Source organism: Hippoglossus stenolepis, chromosome 18 (assembly GCF_022539355.2).
Source record: "Hippoglossus stenolepis isolate QCI-W04-F060 chromosome 18, HSTE1.2, whole genome shotgun sequence".
NCBI lineage: Eukaryota > Metazoa > Chordata > Actinopteri > Pleuronectiformes > Pleuronectidae > Hippoglossus > Hippoglossus stenolepis.
This window is the reverse complement of record NC_061500.1, coordinates 6,078,404-6,099,037: the sequence shown is the minus strand read 5'-3', so window position 1 is coordinate 6,099,037 and position 20,634 is coordinate 6,078,404. Positions and strand designations below refer to the sequence as shown.

General features: G+C 41.6%; 1 protein-coding gene across 7 annotated transcripts in view; it reads left to right on the top strand.

Annotated features, from left to right (window-relative positions):
• ank1b (ankyrin 1, erythrocytic b) overlaps positions 1 to 20,634 on the top strand; it is a 61,983-nt gene that overhangs the window by 19,713 nt on the left and 21,636 nt on the right. For all 7 annotated transcript variants that reach the window (XR_007034981.1, XR_007034980.1, XM_047344441.1 and 4 more), the window contains exons 2-25: positions 7,343 to 7,444; positions 10,082 to 10,180; positions 10,733 to 10,831; positions 11,134 to 11,232; positions 11,640 to 11,825; positions 12,108 to 12,206; positions 12,388 to 12,486; positions 12,624 to 12,722; positions 13,051 to 13,248; positions 13,459 to 13,557; positions 13,831 to 13,929; positions 14,515 to 14,613; positions 14,744 to 14,941; positions 15,069 to 15,167; positions 15,409 to 15,507; positions 15,752 to 15,949; positions 16,037 to 16,135; positions 16,371 to 16,469; positions 16,707 to 16,805; positions 17,185 to 17,277; positions 17,470 to 17,542; positions 18,966 to 19,089; positions 19,309 to 19,372; positions 19,595 to 19,707. Coding sequence is in view for 5 of the 7 variants with exons in the window: in XM_047344441.1 (XP_047200397.1) it covers positions 7,343 to 7,444; positions 10,082 to 10,180; positions 10,733 to 10,831; positions 11,134 to 11,232; positions 11,640 to 11,825; positions 12,108 to 12,206; positions 12,388 to 12,486; positions 12,624 to 12,722; positions 13,051 to 13,248; positions 13,459 to 13,557; positions 13,831 to 13,929; positions 14,515 to 14,613; positions 14,744 to 14,941; positions 15,069 to 15,167; positions 15,409 to 15,507; positions 15,752 to 15,949; positions 16,037 to 16,135; positions 16,371 to 16,469; positions 16,707 to 16,805; positions 17,185 to 17,277; positions 17,470 to 17,542; positions 18,966 to 19,089; positions 19,309 to 19,372; positions 19,595 to 19,707 (2,735 nt within the window). In the remaining 2 variants the exon portion in view is untranslated. The remainder of the gene's footprint in view (positions 1 to 7,342; positions 7,445 to 10,081; positions 10,181 to 10,732; positions 10,832 to 11,133; positions 11,233 to 11,639; positions 11,826 to 12,107; positions 12,207 to 12,387; positions 12,487 to 12,623; positions 12,723 to 13,050; positions 13,249 to 13,458; positions 13,558 to 13,830; positions 13,930 to 14,514; positions 14,614 to 14,743; positions 14,942 to 15,068; positions 15,168 to 15,408; positions 15,508 to 15,751; positions 15,950 to 16,036; positions 16,136 to 16,370; positions 16,470 to 16,706; positions 16,806 to 17,184; positions 17,278 to 17,469; positions 17,543 to 18,965; positions 19,090 to 19,308; positions 19,373 to 19,594; positions 19,708 to 20,634) is intronic.

Genomic DNA, 20,634 nt, shown 5'->3' with positions numbered 1-20,634 from the left:
AAAAGTGCATTTTAACAACCCACCCTATTTTTAATTAGATCGTATGTCTTGACTTTTATGACACAAAGCAAATAGCCACTGGAAAATAGATGTCAACTATCTAATAGCAATCTTTCAATTTAAAAGTTTCACTCCCTGCATGTGGCTTTACATCTATGATATTTGAGTATCTGTTGTTATTTAGCATGTGCAGGATCTGTGCTTATGTTATTTTTGTTGCGCCATCTCAATCTCACAGACTCCTGCCACCTATCCATCCATCCACCCATCCATCCATCAATACTGAATCAACTCCCACTCTGCAGAGCCTGAGCTGGGCTCCATTGATTTTTCATTTTCCCGCGCTATGACTTCATCTTGCCCGGCAGAGTCATGCTTTTAAATTGATCTCCTCTAATTTTATATTTTTCCGTTTTCTTCAATTATTTACCTGTCTATCATATTTATTATCTTAAATACTAATCATGGGATACCAATGAAATACAAATTATTACATTTGAATAAAACTGTGGAAAATGATGGATTTTTTTATTGCAGTATTTCCCCTCCAGGACTTGCTACTTATTTATTAATCTAAAAGATAAATGATACCCTTTATCTTTTCTCACTTACTGGGGAGTGATAAAAAGTTAGTGAGATGGGGCATTTAATAACTGCAATGTATTTTCTACACTGGTCAGAATGAGGTGATTTATTTCTTATGACTCCTAAATTACCATATGTGGGATATAAAGGTAAATCGTTTATGTTCTTAAACTGATCAGTATTTTTCATTAACTCTGGGCGTTCTTGCTACAGGGCTTTACTCTTACAGACCGAAGTCGAGGGAATTGGGGAATGTTTCAGAGAACCATTGAACAAAGTGTGAAAGAAGAAATAGTGCCCGTTATATTGGATGTTTTAAATTAGGTGCCTTGTTTTAATGTGTCCCTGTGTGGCACAGCCCCGGTGATGCTGCCATGTTTAGAGTCCTAAACTCTGTGTATGTGTGACAGAGGACGTCATCAACAACACACCCTGGATTTGGGGTTGATAATAAAATCATGAGCACTCCTGGAACTGAGATGCTTTGGATAAAACATGGCGTGCAAAATGTAGCTTTGCTTTATCTTGTGTTTTGCGTGTTTCTCTATTGACTCTCCAAATCAAGTTTTTCTCTTCTCGTGCACGCACATTAGTATTTGCTCTGCTAGTTGCACTCACAACTGTCACTGTCGAGGCCTGCGAGGCTTCTTCTTCTGTTCCCTGCTGTCGGAAGCCTGCGAATCCTTGTGTAACTTGGCTTTATGTGTAAATCTTACCCTGGACTGCATCATTAAAGTTCATGTCTGCCTCTGTCTCATGTATGTACGAGTTTGCTGGGATTCTGTCTTTTGTAATAGAAGCGTGTCTTTGTTAAAACCCATGAGGATTCATTACTGTGATCCATCTCCCTCCTTGTTGGTGCCAGCGCTAACATACTGTGGCGTGTGTGCGGCTATTTTTAGTTCTGGTTTGTGCGCATGTGTGTGTTTGTAGGTAATTTGTCTCCATATGCATCTGTTTTTAGCGATGGATGTGAATTGGGTTTCTTGTTCATGCTCACAGTGACAAATGGCCACAATTTCTCCATCCACACTTATAATTTGTGACTCACTGTCCACCAGTATTCATCATAATATTCCTAATATGCTGCTTCAGCTCCGGCATCACTTTAAATCTTCTCCTTGATTTTCCAGCCACTGCTTCTTAGTCCAGTTTCTCCATCTACCTGTAGTGATGGATCAGGATATTTAGTTACCTTCATTCTCTGTGTCCTTCTCATTGTTTTTATAGAGTAGATGACCCTAACCCCTAACCCCTAACCCCTATAACACTTTGGCTTTAGCAATCTTGTAGCCCATCGGCAATCGTCTGATTAGCAATTAGCCTCTTGGGGCTACGACCAGTATCTTGGCGCTTCTGGTGTAGACAGTGACCTGGGAACCAGAAGAACACTCAGTCTGACTAGTTTCTTCAATCACAGTTCTCCTCTCAAAACAAAGTGCTTTAGGTCCAGATACATTTTGGCTAATCTCTATTAACATATATCTTATTATGAATATGAATGCAGATAAATTAAGTAGAACATTTTGTAGAAAATAGTAAAAGAGGTAGTCACAGAAGTGAATTATATCTAACAAACCAAACCATGTCAATATAAGAAGAGTTTCTAAGGCAAAATGCTGGTTTCTGCCAATTCCTTAAACACACTCTCTCCATGCGAGTAGTTCTATAGTATAGAAGCAGCAGGTGACGAGATGCATGTTGAAACGTGACGAGAAGTCTCAACTTGAAGTGACACAAGGACTCCTTTTAAAAATCAGAAGTGACAGGAGCTGTCACTACAATAAGTACACGTACGCAACTTTCTGTCAATGACTTCTGTCAGAGAAGACCCACAGTACAGAAAGCCATCAAACTCCTGCAGCACACACGGTCTGTGATACCGGGGGATCGAATGTCTGTATCTCATCTCAACTCCTCCCAAGATCACGACTGTTTATCACAGAAAACAGTAGAATTGGGGAGACAGACGCGAGTATCCTGAGGACAATGAAATCAGTCCTGACACATTCTGATATAAATCCTTCTGAAAACTTAAATCACTACCTTAGATCATTGACTATGTTCCATATTCCAACTACTGATCTTATTCTGAATAGGACATTATTTTGATTACGACGTTTACCTGAGTTATTCCATGTTGAAGAGCATTTTCTGATCTGACTCACATCAATATTACATCTTGTTTACATTCAAATCCAGGGCATGTGTCATAAAGCATGTTAGTAACTGAACTAAACATAATCATGCGACTAAGGTCGGAATACTAACCCTGACCCTTAACCCTCTGTTAACATGGGTTAATATTGGTGTCGATGTAAACGTGTTTGCTGAGGCTGTCACATTATACATGTAAAGTTCACACCAGCAGCAGCAGCAGCAGCAGTTTATATAACGGCTCATATTAAGTGTGTGACTCAGTTCCATGTGTGTTTTTTTTTAACGTTATCCTTTTTAGGAATGAGGTGTTACTCCTCTTGTGAGACTGGTTTCAAAATCAGAATACTTCACTTGCTCTTGCTCATTGGTTTGTCTTTTTAATATATTTAAAGTTGCAATTTAATGCTTGTGTGTGTGCGCGTGTTTAAAAACGTTGGTGCCAATTGAAGAAAAGCACAGAAAACTGATGCGATTGTGCCTATGGCAGTTTAGATTTCAGTATCTTCTCGCTCAGTATTAATATCAGACGTCTCAGCCTCTTCTGGCCTCAGTCATGTCGAGTTTTTTTTTGGAAACCAATCTATTTTTGGCTCAGCGTGAGGTTGTATGCGTGTTTAACTGTGAGAATATTCAAGTCAGATTTTCAACACACAGGAAGGAGAGGTTGAAACACGAAGCACAAGGATGAGCGAATCTTAAATTACAGCACACACACACACAAACATTAATACAATACTGTTTGCATATCACAATTTCACATCCAGCATAATCACAGCTCGTGAGCCAGTGTTAGACCTTACAGATGTGAGTAAAGCTTTCACATATAGAATTCAATCTGACATTATTCATTTTCATTAAAGGAATCCTAAACAAATATTGTACATTCATTGATGATATCTGTTTGTATGCATTTTAACTGAAATCTGTCTCGCTGAGAAAACCGCTGATCTCAATAAGTCAAACATATGGTTTATTGACTTATATGTTTTATGGATAATCATTACAGCTTGGTGCATGGGGTTCTGTATATGTCATAATATATCAAAGCCATGAGTGATTATTGACCTGCAAGTCAAAACTGGGATTATACTCCATAAATTCTGACTGGTTTTAAAGGTTGTGTGACCAAATCTTCAAGGATTTGATGTTGTGGAGCCTCATTTAAACCACTGTACATGTTGCCCTCTTCTGTTTGTGTGTCTCTGCCATTCACTGTCTGCACCAGCTGTCTCGGCCGGTGTGTGTTGTCTCCTCGGCTCATGCGGGTCAGCGCTGACTGAGTTGTGGCCTCTGAGACGTTGACCCAAGCCTGAGGAATGTGGCTCTTTAACAAACGGCGTAAATATGCTGCTGTTACACTTGTTTACACTCTACTTATTTCTGCAACACTTAAGCTGTGTGTCCTCATCAGCTGCTACTGCTGCAGGGTTTCTTAAGGCATTGCCAAAAAAAAAAAAAAGACCTCAGCTTTAATAAGTCGACCCATGAATATTTCCACTGACGTTGGCTGATGTGAAATGGATTTCCCTCTACACAGCATTAGTGACTCAGACGAGGTTATGAGTATTTCATTTGAAATGAGATAAAGTAACGAGGCAGTTTTTTTTGGATTAAAGTCAGATTTTAAAATGTAGTATTCTTTTAAATAACTTGTTCGACTGACTGGTGGTGGTTGTGTGTTGCTGTTACTTCTTTCAATGCCCCTGAAAACAGTTTTTCCAGTGCTGTTGTATTTCTTTTCTCAACTTTCTCTTTTTCTAGTTTAAACTGTGCTCTGATATTTATATTTATTTGATAAATAGCTAATTTTCCTTTTTTTTTTTTACTTTAGTCGTGTATAGTGTGTTGATGTGTCTTGTTCTTGGCATATTAAGGCAACTTTTGTGTGTTCATTGCTATTTTTTGAGTCACTGAAAATGTGGCATGTAAGACGATATATTTATTTTAAAAACTGAAATCCAATCATTAACATTTCACAAGAAACAGTGTAATCTATACGTTTGAATAAGTTATGAAGCGTGAAGTTGAGATGAAAAATACGTTTGGCCGTATAGGTTTTCAGAAAATTTCAAAAATCAATCACTGCTCGCTCACTTGCTGTGAATTGGCATCAAGCTCAATCTCCTGCATCACGTTGTAAAACTCTTCATAATCACCTGAGGCAGATACAGTGTGAAACATCTGGTTTCATTTGGCCCGGGGATCACATCACATGGCCTCACTTGCGAAATGAGACTGTATTCTTGTTTTTTCGAATTGATTTAGGATTGACTTCTCCAGTACAGTTAGATGAGAACCGTCTCCACTGAGGGTAATGATGGTAGCGGGCAGGTAAAGGAAAATCTGATTTACAGGCAGGTGAATGGCAGGTGAACGACTGATTCATGCATTTTGAGGGGGTCTCAGTAACAATCATTATTGAGTGTATTTGACCCTATAATTAGAAATAAAGTAGTAATGAACTGCCAGGGTCTGAGGCACCGATCTGTGATGTATGGATGAATAGTAGGTAGTGAGGAAACTGGATTCCAGCCTCACAGCAACATGAACACCAGAATGAGTTTGTGGAAGGTGGTGGTGCCAGATTTTTCCATTTTCTGCAAAATATGGTCAGCTCATGACTCATGCTGTTGTTGAATTAATATATATACACACACACACAATCATTAACAAGCTCATATTCCAGATGATGGATGCACATAGAAATCTGGTTCATGAAGCAGGGAGGTGTGGAGTCCTGGGGAACGAGGAGGAGGAGGAGGAGGAGGAGGAGGAGGGATGCAGGTGGAGAAGAAGAAAACAAAAGGTTAACTGTGATATTAGAAATGGTGGATTCATGCATGTTTTCAAATGCCAGTTTCCTCATTTTGAAATATTTATAGTGGGACAGGCAGCTAAAAACATACAGTACCGACGCTTTAGGATGTGAATCTGCAGAGGCTCCTGTCAGAGGCTGTTTGAAGTCCTGTCCCTCAGTTCTCTTACGCTGAGTAATGTCTAGCTCTCATGTTCAAAGCCCAGGATGAGATGGGGAATAGATCACATAGTCACTCAGCCACTTAGGATGGAACAATAGAGGCACAAAAAAAACACAGCACATCAAACAAAGGAGACTGTTTGGATTTCAAGCGAAGCCAAATATTTTTAGTATACAGTGGATTTGGGAAGTATTCAGAAGCCTGGGGTCTATTTAAGTAAGTAATAATATAATGGTACTCAGTAGAGCGCATACTTTCGCCAAGGGCCCAACATCACAATGTGAATGAAAGTGATAAAAATACTTTGTACGCAGCAAAACTTTAAAATCCAATCCCTGTTTGAAACCATTTTTAAATCGAAAAGATCCAGATTGCACACACACATTGATGTCAGGCCCCTAGATATCCATTTCTTCATGAAGAAGCATAAATTATTCCCTGGGAAATTGATTAATATTTTATATAAAGAAGAAATAAAGTGGAAAAGAAAAACTACTGGATCTGCCCCTGTGTCCCAACCTTCCTCCAAGTTGTGTGGAAAATCAGTTCTCTATATTTCGTGTAATTCTGCCAATAAACAAAGAAACAAACAAGTCAGCTAACACATAATGGACAGGGATGAAATCATAATCTATTTTGCACAGGTAATAACAGGTAATAATTAACAGAGCTTCCTGGTTTGAATTGAGAGTTAGATAACAAAATGTCAAAGAAGCTCATTTGAGGGGTGAATCCTGAGATATTTATATAAAAAGGAGTCGAACAGAAAACTATTGGAGAGAATGGACATGAAAAACAGCAAAGATATAAATAAAGTTGGGGAAATAAGACTGTTGATAGGGAAGCAAATCTAGTTTGTGTGTTTGATAAAATCTAAAGCAGTGTGTCAATCACCAGCATCAGCACAGATATGACGGGAGGAGAAAAAAAAAGTCTCAGTGATTTGTAAAGGGCAGGCGTGTCTTTCAGCAATTCGGGATAATTAAGCCACTTGGGAGTAACAGCTCAAACAGATCCGTAACTCTGCCGGGGACAGGGGTGGAGAGGGGCTGGGTCAAGAGGAGGGAGAGGGAGAGAGGGAGAGGGAGAGAGAGGGAGAATACCTCCTCAGGGCATTGGAAGCATCTCATTGTGCAGGTCAGCTGCATTACACTGTTGGCTGATGAATGAATACAGAGGTGGGCGTACAAACACTGACACACACACACACCAGCCACAGGCGCGTTCCCTCTGAGATCAGGCAGGCAGGCAGCGGAGCTCGTGGCGAAGTGTGCTCGGCTATGAAGGCCTGCCAAGCGCAGAGTGTGGGCGAAGCTCAACTGCAACCGCTCTGACATTTTTAGCCTCTGACAGAGGGCAGGTGAGGAGATGAATGGAGTATTGTATTTCCTACTTTGTGTGTCTCGCCTGATTGTTATATTTCACGAGGGATTGAAAAGCAGTTTGTAACCTGACTGGGCCTTTGAGTGCATCCTGATGTCAAGGACTTGTGGATAATGCTGGAGGAGCTGCTTTCTATTTATTCGTGTTTTTTATTTCTAAAGGTATTCTAGAGGTATTAATCTGCAATAATCGCCTCTTTCCCTTTTTATAACACTCCTCCTCTTTGTCCATTGCAGGCGGATGCATCCACCAGCTTCCTGCGTGCAGCTCGTTCGGGGAACGTGGACAAGGCTCATGATCACCTCAAGAACAGACTCGACATCAACACATCTAATCAAGTGAGATGGATTCGATCGGCTCCCTATCCAGAGATCAATGTTTGTGTGTCAGTGGCAACAAGATCCCATTCACAGATTCCATTTAACAAAACAAATTAAATTGTGGCGAGGGTTCACTTCAGGTCCGGAGAAGGAAACAAAAAACGAGATAGCAGACTTTGTGTAGAATTAAATGTGATTGTAGAACGGGACCATGTCTTCAGCTGTTATCTCCTCCCATCTTCATGATTCATTGCTCCACATGGTGTCTCGTGGAGAAAGGACCTCTCAACGTTTGAGTCTGGAGGTTGTTTTGTTGCTCACTTACTGTGTTTGTGTCTGCAGGACATTAAGCTAACTTCTAAATCATTCAGTACCAGTAATACCTTGATTTTAAATTCCGATATATTAAAATTTTGTTTAAATTTTCTGTCAGGACGTTGATATTGGCATTGGTCCTTTAACTGACATGGAAAACCAGTGTCTGGAGTCTATGCTCGTTCTCTTGAGGGGTCAAAAGCTACAGCAGTCTTGACTATTAATAGAGAAACATTAAATTGTTAATACACAGTAAAGATCACTGCTGAACCAAGGCAGGAGCATGTTACTGCTTGACTTAGTAATGTTAGTCTGGAGAGATTTCCACCGGTGCTGGTCTAGATCATATTTATTTTATAGTAGAGCTGAAATTCTTTCCACTTTATGTGCTGTTTTCCTGGAAACCACCCCGCAGTTCATTCACTCATGTCCAGTGGCAGCATATTGGTAGTAGTAAATGTGTCTGGTTTTACTGGTTCCTTTGCGCATTGCCTTCTGGCTACCTATTGTTCTGAGCATGAAATATTTCACCTTTAGAGGCACCCCTGTCTGTGGGATTATATATATCTGGGCTTTTTGCTGAGACCGTAACAACCCGAAAGTCTCCGATTCTTTGACCAGATGTTTGGCAAATTACCTCTAAACCATCATCAGATTGTTCTCAACCTAATCAGAATATGTGCTGTTGGACTGGAATAATAATTACTTTAGAGAATGAGTGTCTCGTTCTTTCTGTGGAAGGAAATCATAAACAGGGAAAGAAGAATTTAATTGGAAAGTCAAATCACAAAGTTTACAGCTTATGAATCAGGTTTAATGGAGAATGGTTGGTAACAGGGGAAAGAAGAGACTCTGCAAAGTTTAGTCTTTCTAGAGGAATATTTGAAAACACCACGTGCAGTAATGTCCCAGTATTCTTCTCAATCTAAGGTAAAATAAAAGAAATCTCCTTATATCCTAATCAAGTAAAAAAGATGATTGTTCCTTTTAATGAGCGGCTTCACTGTCTCCTCTCTTACATCCAGTTGCATCATGACCATAACACAACATTATCAGGTGTGTGTGTGTGTGTGTGTGTGCGCGCATGTGTGTGTTTGTGTAAATTGCACTCATTAACCTTGTCAGTATGTGGGTTAAAGAATGAATGTGCTGGTGAAGAGGAAGTCTGGGCATAAAGTATGAACGCCTGTCTCCCTCAGTGTGTGTTGCACTATTTATACACACACACACAGACACACACACTAACACAGTGATAGATGAGAAGAGAAGACAAACGACTGCTGAGTCAAAAAACTGAACATTTTGCACAATGTTCAAAGGGTTGTTATCACCTTGGTATTAAGATTATAATCATCTACATAATCATTATTGATATGGCCCAAGATAATTGCATTGCATTCATACCCTTTTCCAGTTGTGTTGCTAAAGGCTCAAATTGTGATTTTCTCATGTGATTAATTTCCCTGCAGTTTGTTCTTGTTTGCTTCTGTTTCTCTTTCTGTTGCATCGTATTGATGAGTTTTTAATGGGGACTGAGGCAAGGGCAGAGATGGTGTTTGTATTTGAGATTTATGTGATTCTGCAGCACAAACTCGTCCTCGCTGCATCTGAAAACCTGCAGGCTCATGTTGCTTCCTCTCTCTCTGTCCCTGGTGATATAGTTGAAAAGGAAACCGAAAATCCCATGTAGATGTTCTCACTTTGCAGGCGCAGAGTGTTTCCCATCCCTCCGTGCATGCTCGCAGTGATGCTGTGTTACCCCTTTGAGTTGAGTGACACTGCAGTATGATGGGAAGCCTGAGAGTGGTTTTGAACGGAACGTGGAGCCTCCTGGTGGCCAGATTGGTAACAGCTGGCGGTTTGAGCAGCTCAGACTCGGCCAGACAGACAATCAGACAGATAAACGGACCACTGAGATGGAGCAGTTATCTGCCAGCCTCTCTCCCCCCCTCACAGGTTGTTAATTCTGTCAGAACTGAGTCCTCCTGCTGTGAATTTATCTGTTAATTTCAGAGATACAGTAACTAGACGAGTGATGTTCTGCTCAGCTGGAGAAAATGTGCATATGTTGCACTTGCTCATGGGACCGTGAGACTGCAAGATACAGCGTGTTCCGCTTCTCTTCATCCTTATTAACATCCCACAAGTTATTTGGTTGCATTCAGAACAGAGGAAATATTAAGTTGGGAGTTTTGATGATGTTCATAAGCAAATGTTGGTGTTTATGAAAGGTTCTGAAATACTTTATTCATTACTCTAACATTTCAATACTTCAGAGTATCCTAACCTTATGTTTCTTCCAGTTTCAAAGTGACTAAATCCCTCTGTTGCCTCTTTAAGAATGGTCTCAACGGGTTACACCTGGCTTCTAAAGAAGGTCACGTCAAAATGGTTCTGTCGCTGCTCCACGCTGGCATTGAGCTGGAAGCCACCACCAAGGTACTTTGTTCTCTGACGTATTTCATTCTGAATTGAACTGAACTGAATGAAGCACTTTTCTAAGCTTTAGTTTAACTCGTGGACTAGTTCAGTTCAACCGCATGTAGCATCCATGAGCTAAGATAAGATAAGACAAGATAATCCTTCATTAGTCCCACAATGTGGAAATTAGCACTTAACACGTGGAACCACAAACTTTTAAAACCACTTTATCTGCAAAAATGCAATATTTTTATCTCATGTCAGGGTCTATGTCTATCGGAGTATTTCTGTAAAAAAAGTTAGGATTTTTTACAGTGTTTTGCTTCAAAATGAGATGAATGCTAAAAATAGAACATGACTATAAATACAATTCACAATTTCTTTTAACATACTGGCCAAAAAACAAAACACTAGACACGGGTCTGAGTCAAGTTCTACATGCACAGATTGAGGCCATTAGGTTCCTATTGTTTTCCTGTCATTCACTGTGTATTGTTCTCTCACCTTGTGTGGTTCCGTGTGTGTGTTTTTGTGTGTGTGTGTGTGTGTGTGTGCGTGTGTGACCTCCAGAAAGGGAACACTGCTCTCCATATTGCAGCGCTGGCGGGGCAGGAGAAAGTGGTGGCTGAGCTCGTCAACTATGGTGCCAACGTTAATGCCCAGTCACACGTGAGTCACCACGAGCTGTGAGCAAGAGAAAGTGTGTGTGTGTGTGTTTGTGACGCATCTGCTACAGAGTTGTCCATATATTTAAATACATTATCTGTAAGGGTGAGTCTCTGTACTGTACGGGTGTGTGTCCTTGTAAAGATAAACACAAGTTAAATATGTATTCCTCCAGGTCAGGCGAGTCTTTAAATCTGTGTATGTATGCAGATGTGTTTGTGTGTGTGTGTGTGTTGTCCTAAAGGTTCATATTATGTCGTGATTGTGTATTTGAAACTCTACATAATGAATTTGTGCCCAAGCAGAAAGGGTTCAGTCCTCTCTACATGGCAGCGCAGGAGAATCACTTAGAGGTCGTCAAGTTCCTGCTCGAGAACGGAGCCAATCAGAGTCTCCCGACCGAGGTACGTGTCCCTTCAAACTGCCTGTTGGATTGTGAGGTTTCCCCGTAATTAGATCCTTACACATCATTGGTATCTGTTGTGACAGAAAAGCACAGTTTAGGAAAGTGAATCTGCTGCTTGTTTCTTTCACACAGGTCATTTGTTGTTAATGAGATGGTTAATGGTTGTTTTAGCATATTTTCCATAAAAATACACATTTGTTCTTTTATTAATGTCGGGTTAAAGAATAACTGAGCAACAGGACGTTAGATCTTTCACTGTATCAGCTCAAGAAAACATTGTTCTGCATGGTTTCTTATTCAGCTCTTCATCAGTCCTTTATCTTTCTCGCCTCTTCCTCCTTTTATGCCCTGTTTTTGCTCCTCCACTATTTCTCAATCTCTTTCCCTCATCCTCTCTCGTCTCAGGATGGCTTCACTCCACTGGCCGTCGCCCTCCAGCAGGGCCACGAAAACGTTGTGGCGCTGCTCATCAACTACGGCACCAAGGGCAAAGTCCGGCTCCCCGCACTGCACATCGCCGCTCGAAACGACGACACGCGGACCGCCGCAGTTCTCCTGCAGAACGATCCCAATGCGGATGTACTCAGCAAGGTATGCACCAACTTTTTTATATACTGGTGTAAAGGTTTAATATGATAACACAATCAACCAAGGAAAAAGGATTAGGAAAAGTATTGAATGTGCAGAAGGAATACAAATAACTGGGCTCTTGTGTTTATGAATGAATAGAATAGAAAAATTAAATAACACTAAGTAAAAATACCCAAACTCTATCATCTTGTAATCTGTGTCATGTCTAACCTTGCATTTTAATAGTGGTATTTATAGAATGCCTTTACACTCTCCTCTCCCATCGCGTCTCTTCCTCTGTAGACTGGTTTCACACCTCTCCATATCGCAGCCCACTATGAGAACATGAGCGTAGCCCAGCTGCTGCTGAACAGAGGAGCCAACGTAAACTTCACACCCAAGGTCAGTTCATCTGAGCTGCAGGGTCAGAAATGGAACTGAGGAAACGGGAGTATTTACAGCTGTATTCCCCCCTAGACATGTAGTTCAGTTTCTATTATACAGTACTTTTGTTATATTTCCAAATAATCTGGACTCACAAATGGTGACAAATACTATCTTATTTCTTCCGCTTCTTCCCTAGAATGGCATCACACCCCTTCATATAGCTGCCAGGAGGGGAAACGTGATGATGGTCAGACTGCTGCTGGACAGAGGAGCACAGATTGATGCCACAACAAAGGTAGATTAAAGCATTTAGTCAGTTTGGATGCTCTGTTTCCCCTCATCCGTTATCCTCCCTCCTGCTAATGTGCTCATTTCTGTCCCTTATACCGTTAAACACTTTTCCAATGAGTCTCCCTCTCCGTCTCTTTGAAGGATGAGCTGACTCCTCTCCACTGTGCAGCCAGGAATGGTCACGTCCGCATTATTGAGCTCCTGCTGGAACATGGTGCTCCCATCCAGGCTAAAACCAAGGTAGATGACCGTAATGAAATACGTAATCTATCCTTTGAAGCTTTGTAATCTGCATCGATCATCAAGGTTTCCGGTTAAATACTTACTTTGACTGAATCTCATATTTCTAGCTTGCTAAAAATGTATACGCTTTCATGCAAGTTTGGCTAATTAGCTTGAATCAAGATGTCCTAACCAGGCACTTTAATTTAAACTCTTGTCAACCATGGATTGATTATCAGACCTCTAAGGACTCTGCTTTCCTGAGCTACAATCAGGATGATTCATTCACAGGACTTAATCTATCTCCATCTCCTCTCCACCTTCCTCCTCCACCTGTCTCCTGCAGAATGGTCTGTCCCCCATCCACATGTCAGCTCAGGGGGACCACATGGACTGTGTCAAGCAGCTGCTGCAATACAGCGCCGAGATTGATGACATCACGCTGGACCATTTAACCCCTCTTCATGTAGCAGCCCACTGTGGTCACCACCGCATGGCCAAAGTCCTACTGGACAAGGGGGCCAAAGCCAATTCACGTGCTCTGGTGACTAACCGCTCATTTTTACGTGACCTTGAAACTCAAAAAAGGTTTTAGTCACTCTTTACAATAGGTTAAAGTATTTTGTGAGCTTCTCAACCTTTATAACCTACAGCAGAAAACCTGTAAGCTTTATTTGAACTGTGTCTTTTGATTGAAAAAGCCTCTGGACCGTACACATGTCTAGTTGTGAACCTTGTTTCTCTGTTTTTCCAGAATGGCTTCACACCTCTCCACATTGCTTGCAAGAAGAACCACATGCGGTCCATGGACCTGCTGCTGAAGCACTCCGCCTCCTTAGAAGCTGTCACCGAGGTGAGGCGACGTGGCCACAAAGGAGACAAGTCAGAAAATGATCATAAAAATCCACACTTCTGGCGTTAAAAAAGACCCTAAACCTTCATTGCTTCATAAATCTCTGCTGTATTTTCAAATTCCTCCACTCCCCTGTCAGATGGCAGCTCCTGTCTTTAAGGTTTTGACTGCCAGTCAGTCAGAAGTGGCTTAAGAACTAGAGAATGTCCTCTGAGGTCTCGGTAGTGGATTTATATTGAGCCGCGATGCTCTTCTCTGTCTGTGTTTGTGCAGTCTGGTCTCACTCCTCTTCATGTAGCAGCTTTCATGGGTCATCTGAACATCGTGAAGAACCTGCTCCAAAGAGGAGCTTCACCTAATGCTTCCAATGTGGTGAGAACCGGTTTTCTTTCCCAAAATTAAACAATCTATTCATTTGTTTTAACTTTCCAATATTGCCAGTTGATCAAATTAACAGTTTGAGTTATTCGTGTGGAGATGTTTTACAAAATGTCCTCACTTCACATTTTTAAGAAAGATTGAATTCCATGCTAATTGAAATACTTAATTACAGGAGAAGATTAATTGTATGGGTCATTAATAAAACAATTAGCCATAGTTTCTTTTTCACCACCATGTGAAGTCAGTGTCGTTAAAAATTAAATTGTAGAATGAGCTCCTAATTATGTCTGGATTACTGAAATTAATAGACTGATCTGAACCATGGGCCCTCGGATGAGCAAGGTGGATTTATAGGTGAATTTGTTTTATACTAAACAAAAAAGATATTTAACCCTGATCTTAAAGTAAAGAAACTGGAAATAAATAACCATAAAAAACATGTTTTTCTTTACAAGTTAGAATAACCTGAACATCTCACAAATATACTGTAATGGATGAATAACCTGAAAGTCTAAATACATACAAATTACATTGTACTCTGTAGATTGAGTGTGGTTGTGTGTTTACCTCCACCAGAAAGTGGAGACTCCCCTGCACATGGCCGCCAGAGCAGGACACTGTGAAGTCGCTCAGTTTTTGCTGCAGAATTCAGCGCAGGTGGATGCGAAGGCTAAGGTATGAAGTATTTATAGAGGAGGTCTGTCAGAAAACCTAAACACTTCAAGTGCAAAATCAATAGAAACCTAGTTAACAGTGATTTTCCTGTATCCTGTTTGACCTCTTCCTCCTTCTTGTCTGGGTCCAGGACGATCAGACGCCTCTACACTGTGCCGCCCGTATGGGCCACAAGGAGCTCGTCAAGCTGCTGCTTGAGCACAGCTCAAACCCCGACTCAGCTACATCTGCGGGCCACACTCCCTTACACATCGCTGCACGTGAAGGACACGTGCACACCATTCGAATACTGCTGGATGCTGGAGCGCAGCAAATCAAGATGACGAAGGTAGAGCAGAAGCCAAATTACAAAAATGCAGCTGCATCTGGATGGATGCTCAGTTGGTGCAACAGTATTTCTGCCTTAAGCTGTTGGATGTTTGGTAAACTTCTCTGTCTTTCTCTCTTTTGAGCAGAAGGGCTTCACTCCCCTCCATGTGGCCTCGAAGTATGGAAAGGTGGATGTGGCAGAACTCCTTCTGGAGAGAGGAGCCAACCCAAACGCAGCCGGCAAGGTGAGACCGTCTGTGCTCCATTTAGTTCAGATCTTTCCTCAAAAACAGTGAAGCACTTTTTACGAGGCTGTGACGATCAATCCAGCCAGAAAGCGCCACCTCATAGAGAATGAGCTGATTGATAGAGTATCATAGTATGTGTCTCATATATAAATGTGTTTCTGTGCTGTTTTCTTGTCTCCGTGTGTGTCTGTTGGTTTATATATGTGCGCATCTGTGTATTTGTATGTGTGTTTAACAGAACGGTCTGGCACCCCTTCATGTGGCCGTCCATCACAACAACCTGGATGTTGTGAGACTTCTGGTCAGCAAGGGAGGATCTGCACACAGCACAGCTCGAGTAAGACGCTCACATGTGTGTGTCCAATGTGCTCACACATGGCGCCATGCTAACCCATCGCTGACACAAAAACCAAAACAGGTCAAAAACGAGTGTGTGGTGCTTAAACACAACTACGTGACAATCTTCGTTCTCTGAAACACTCTCTCACAACAGGATTGAAGTTTTAATCTATAATTAGACCAGAAGAATGTTAAGACAGGCGATGCCCACTCTGTGCTTGTTTGTCCCTGTTTCTCTGCAGAACGGCTACACTCCCCTGCACATAGCCGCCAAGCAGAACCAGATGGAGGTGGCCAGTTGTCTGCTGCAGAACGGGGCTTCACCCAATTCCGAGTCGCTCCAAGGCATCACGCCCCTGCACCTGGCCTCACAGGAGGGACGGCCTGACATCGTGGCTCTGCTCATCGCCAAACAGGCCAACGTAAATCTGGGAAACAAGGTATGGATAGTAGAATGGATCCAAATGCATTAGTAGAATAATTTGCATTTTGTTGTCATCTCCTGTTAAATTCTTTCTGTCTTTCAGAATGGACTGACCCCTCTGCACCTCGTGGCTCAGGAGGGTCACGTGGGCATCGCTGACACGCTGGTGAAACAGGGAGCGTCTGTTTACGCTGCTTCACGGGTAAGCTCCACCATAAAATAAAATGAAGTTGATTTCACTGAGTTGATTTATTTCACATTACTGATGCTAATCACAAGATGTTTTCTCCGGTTTCCTAATTAAATAGATTCATGACTATAAATACCATGTTTAGCGTACACACAATTAGAAAGTATAAATATCTTAAGACATTTGCCTCTATTACGATTCACACATGCTCTCACATGCTCTCTCTCTCTCTCTCTCCTCGTCTCAGATGGGCTACACACCCCTTCATGTGGCCTGTCACTATGGCAACATCAAGATGGTGAAGTTCCTCCTGCAGCAGCAGGCTCATGTGAACAGCAAGACAAGGGTAACACGTCTCTTTTCTCACGTGTACTATATATACATACGTAAGACCTGTTCCCCATATGGTCCTCGAGATGATTGCAGTTTTGTTTGCGTGTTTGTTTACCCACCAGTAATCACCAGTATGAGACGAATGTCAGGGGCGACACTGGTGTTAGCGTCAGGCGCCAAAACCATAGATTGAATCACTGCTTTCTCTGTGTCTTGTTTTGTTTGACCACCTCCATCTTTACTCCTCCAGATGGGCTACACCCCTCTTCACCAGGCGGCTCAGCAAGGCCACACCGATATCGTCACCCTGCTGTTGAAAAACGGAGCCCAGCCGAATGAGATCACTTCGGTGAGACGCTTTATGGAAAACCTTACCCCCATTATCCTGTGATAACCTTCCTCTAAACATAAACACTTGTTCAATAGATGACATGAAAACAAATAAGCAAAGTGACGACTTCCCACTGAGATGATTCTCTTACTTTTTGGTCTCACACATTCAAACAGTGTTGTGTGTTATCATCAGTTCAGTTTTTTCTTCTAGAGCAAATGTTCTGTATGTTTATTCACTTGGTGTTTTTTCCCTCTACTTTTAAAAGGTTTATCACATTTTGACATTATCTGTAAAAATAGCAGGTGCTGTGAAAGCTGTATTATCAAATACTTTATTAAAAGGACTTTTATTGTTGCAATATTGTGTGTGATGGTTCTCATCCGTCTCTGTACAGAACGGGACGTCTCCCCTGGGCATTGCTAAGCGGCTCGGTTACATCTCCGTCATTGACGTGTTGAAGCTGGTTACCGAGGAGTCCGTCTCTGCGGTGAGCAAACACATCCTCCCTGGTTCACATGGTTACACCTGTGCGCAAAGAAGTAGCCTTGACAGACCATGACTCAGATGTTCAATGAAATAATTCCCTTGTCTTGATCAGGTTCAGCTCCACCAACTGCTTGAAACTTGAGTTTTAATCTCGTTTTTACTCTCCACCGTTCTCTGCTGCTGCTCTTCACAGATCACCACAGAGAAGCATCGGATGAGTTTTCCTGAGACGGTGGATGAGATACTGGATGTCTCAGAGGATGAAGGTAGGTTGTCTGATTTGTCTGCACAGCTTCGATCATTCATTTTCAGCTCTGACTCTGATTTTGGTAGAAGAAGAATGTTTGGGAGGTACATTGGCATATCAATGAATTCAGATGTGAACATGACTGTTTATAACGCCCCTTTCCCATTTGTTTTGTAGGGGTTGCCCAGCTAACGTTAGGTAGGATTGTGTCTGTATCTCTACCTTGTTGGGTCCGGTGGCTAGTGAACTTGTGCCGTCATTGCAATTGTACTTTTTCCTCATTTTCTCTGTGCGTCACTAATTGTCTTTTTACTCAGTTCCTCTGAGTCTCTACTCTCGACTCCGGCACTGTTTGCTTTCCTCTCTGTCTTTGTCTTCTCTATCGTTATTCTCTTGCTCAGAGATTTATTTAATAGAAATGTGTCTGTTTCTCATCAGCATGTAGTCACAACATTTTCCTTGTTACCAGCGTTATCTGTCCATGGTTTCATAATTGACAGAGCTCCAGTATTTCTGCAATTTAAAAGACAAACGGCTTCTTTCCAATTCAGCGTCGCAGTTACTCCTGCTTTTCACAGCCTAATTAATCAATAAGCTGATTACACACACGCTGTGAACCAGCTGGGACCTGCTACTGTAAACAAAACACAATTAATGTTAACGTCGCCATCTTTCAGAATTAAATCAAAATTTTGAAAGGATTTTCGCATGAAAACTTAATTTTCAATCGGTTTTCTTTGTGTTGCTATTTTTTTATTTACCAACTTATACTAATTAAACTGTAAAAAGCTGTTTGAAGGTGTTTTTTAACGTATTATTTCAATATCTATTCTTCCTTTAATAATTGAGGTGTTTTCTCCTACACAGAAACAACCATCTCCACATGTGATTTCATCTTTAATGGGCATGCTCACTGCCGTCCATGCAGTGTCCTCAACTGTGTTAATATTCACTGTCTTTTTTACCAAACTTCTTCTTTCACTCCTTTGGTTTCCATTCGCTCTAGATGTTGTTCGGTGTGCTTGGACTAACTGTTTATCTGAAATCGCAATGTGACCATTTGTCTGTGGCGTCGTGAAGGTGGAGGGATGGGAGTTATGGTGGTGTAACAGTTACTGCTTCCACATACGCAGAATTGAGTGGCATTATTTTTGATCCAAGCTGAGAGGTCTGCCGCAGTTCAAAATACTGTCCCTCTCAAATGACATAAAAATCCACTGAGGGGGAAAAACTAAATCCTTTTGGCAGATTAGTTTAAGATCCTCACATTTTACGACCGAGTGGAAGAACTTGAGAGTTGAGCTCAGCATAATTTTGCCCTGCAATCCCCTGGTGTTGTCCTTTTTCTCTCTCGATTCTTCATGTGTTCTTTGCAACCTGTTTTTTTATTACCAGTCTTCGGTTTTTCCTCGTTCTTCCTTAACTCTTTACGTGGCCCACAGGAGACGAGTTGCTCGGGATGGACGGAGCTCGCTACCTAAAGCTTGATGACTTCAAGGACCAGGACGATGACTTCCTCTCGCCGAAGAAGACTCTGAGAGACTTTGAGGGAGGCATGGGAACCACGTAAGTCCCCGTGCACAGGATGATATATAACGTGCATGATACCCACAAGTGGAAGAATAACATAATGAAGATGTCATTATTCGAGTTGTTGAACGGCATACATAATTCATCTTTGTCTGCAGCAGCATGAGATACAATAGTGTTATTAGAATTTCTATTATAGAATTGAAGCCGTCCATTTTCTCTTGTCTTACATTATCTTCTCTTCCTCCGCCACAGGCCGTATTCTCCTGCTATACCCAGAATCCCTTGTGTGTCGCCAGAGACGGTTATGTTGGATCAGGTAGGTTTAACCGTACCATGTACATTACATATATTTTTTATGTGTTATCTTATTGCTTCTGTTCATCATGCTCAATCTTTTCTCTCCCTCCTTTTTTCTCTATGTCTGCTCTGTCATTCCCTCCCACTCTTCTCTGTCTTAATCTTCTCCGTCATGGTTATTTTACCGCCTCTCAAATATTTTCTGCCCCGTCTTTGTTATTTCCTCCCTCTCCGACCTCAGCACACTCCCATCCCGCTGCCAAAGGAGTACGATGACGACTCTCTCATCCCGAGCAGTCCCGCTACAGAGACCTCAGACAATGTCAGCCCTGTGGCCAGCCCCATTCACACGGGGTGAGCTAATAAAACATCTAGCTAATGTTTAATCCTCATGTTCGATCTCACTGTGACTTGTGCAGAAGACCTTCAAACGTACGAGGGATATTCACCCTCACCATCTAAAATACTTGTGTTATTTATTGAGGCTGTATTTCTTATCATAAAGACAAGATTTCCGAGACTCAGTGAGATCAGTGACCCAAACTAAAATATATATATATCCTCCCTCCACCTAATCCCTTTTCCGCAGGATTGTCAAAACCCCAAAATCTGCCACCGGCAAAGGAACTTTTTTATTAAATCTCACCCAGGATGTGTGTTATAAGTTAGACAATATATCGAAGATGGATGTTGAGGAACATGAACAGTTTTTTCCGTTCCCTAAACTATGTTTATGCTGTTGATGCGTAAAACATCTGTAATTAAGTCATTAACGACAAGCTCCATGAGGTTAATCCAGCGTGATGTGAATTTATTTAGTCTGCAGTGCTTAGTCATCATTTATTAAAGCACAGTGAGTCAGCAGACACATGTACACACACACACACAGACACACACACAGACACACACTTGTTTGAAGCTGCCTGTCTAATGGAGGATCAAACAGCATGCGTCTTTCTTTTTTTTAAAAGTCTTTTAGTGTCATTCTGGCTGCACTTCATGACCTCTCTCGACAGCCCGCCCTCTCCTGTCATACTCAGACAAGTCAAATGAAAAGAGAATCAACACATTGCATCGGTGTCTTCTCTATGAATCGCTCTGCATTCAATCATAAAGTCAAAACACTGCTACTAACGATACACAAATTACTGATCATTTTGTGTTTCATTCAGGGGGAAGAAATTCTCCCAGGAAAACCCAGCATGGTTGTTAAATTTTATGTTCCTGTCTTATCTAATGTGTTATTTAATGATAAATAAAAACGATGACCCTGTGTGACCT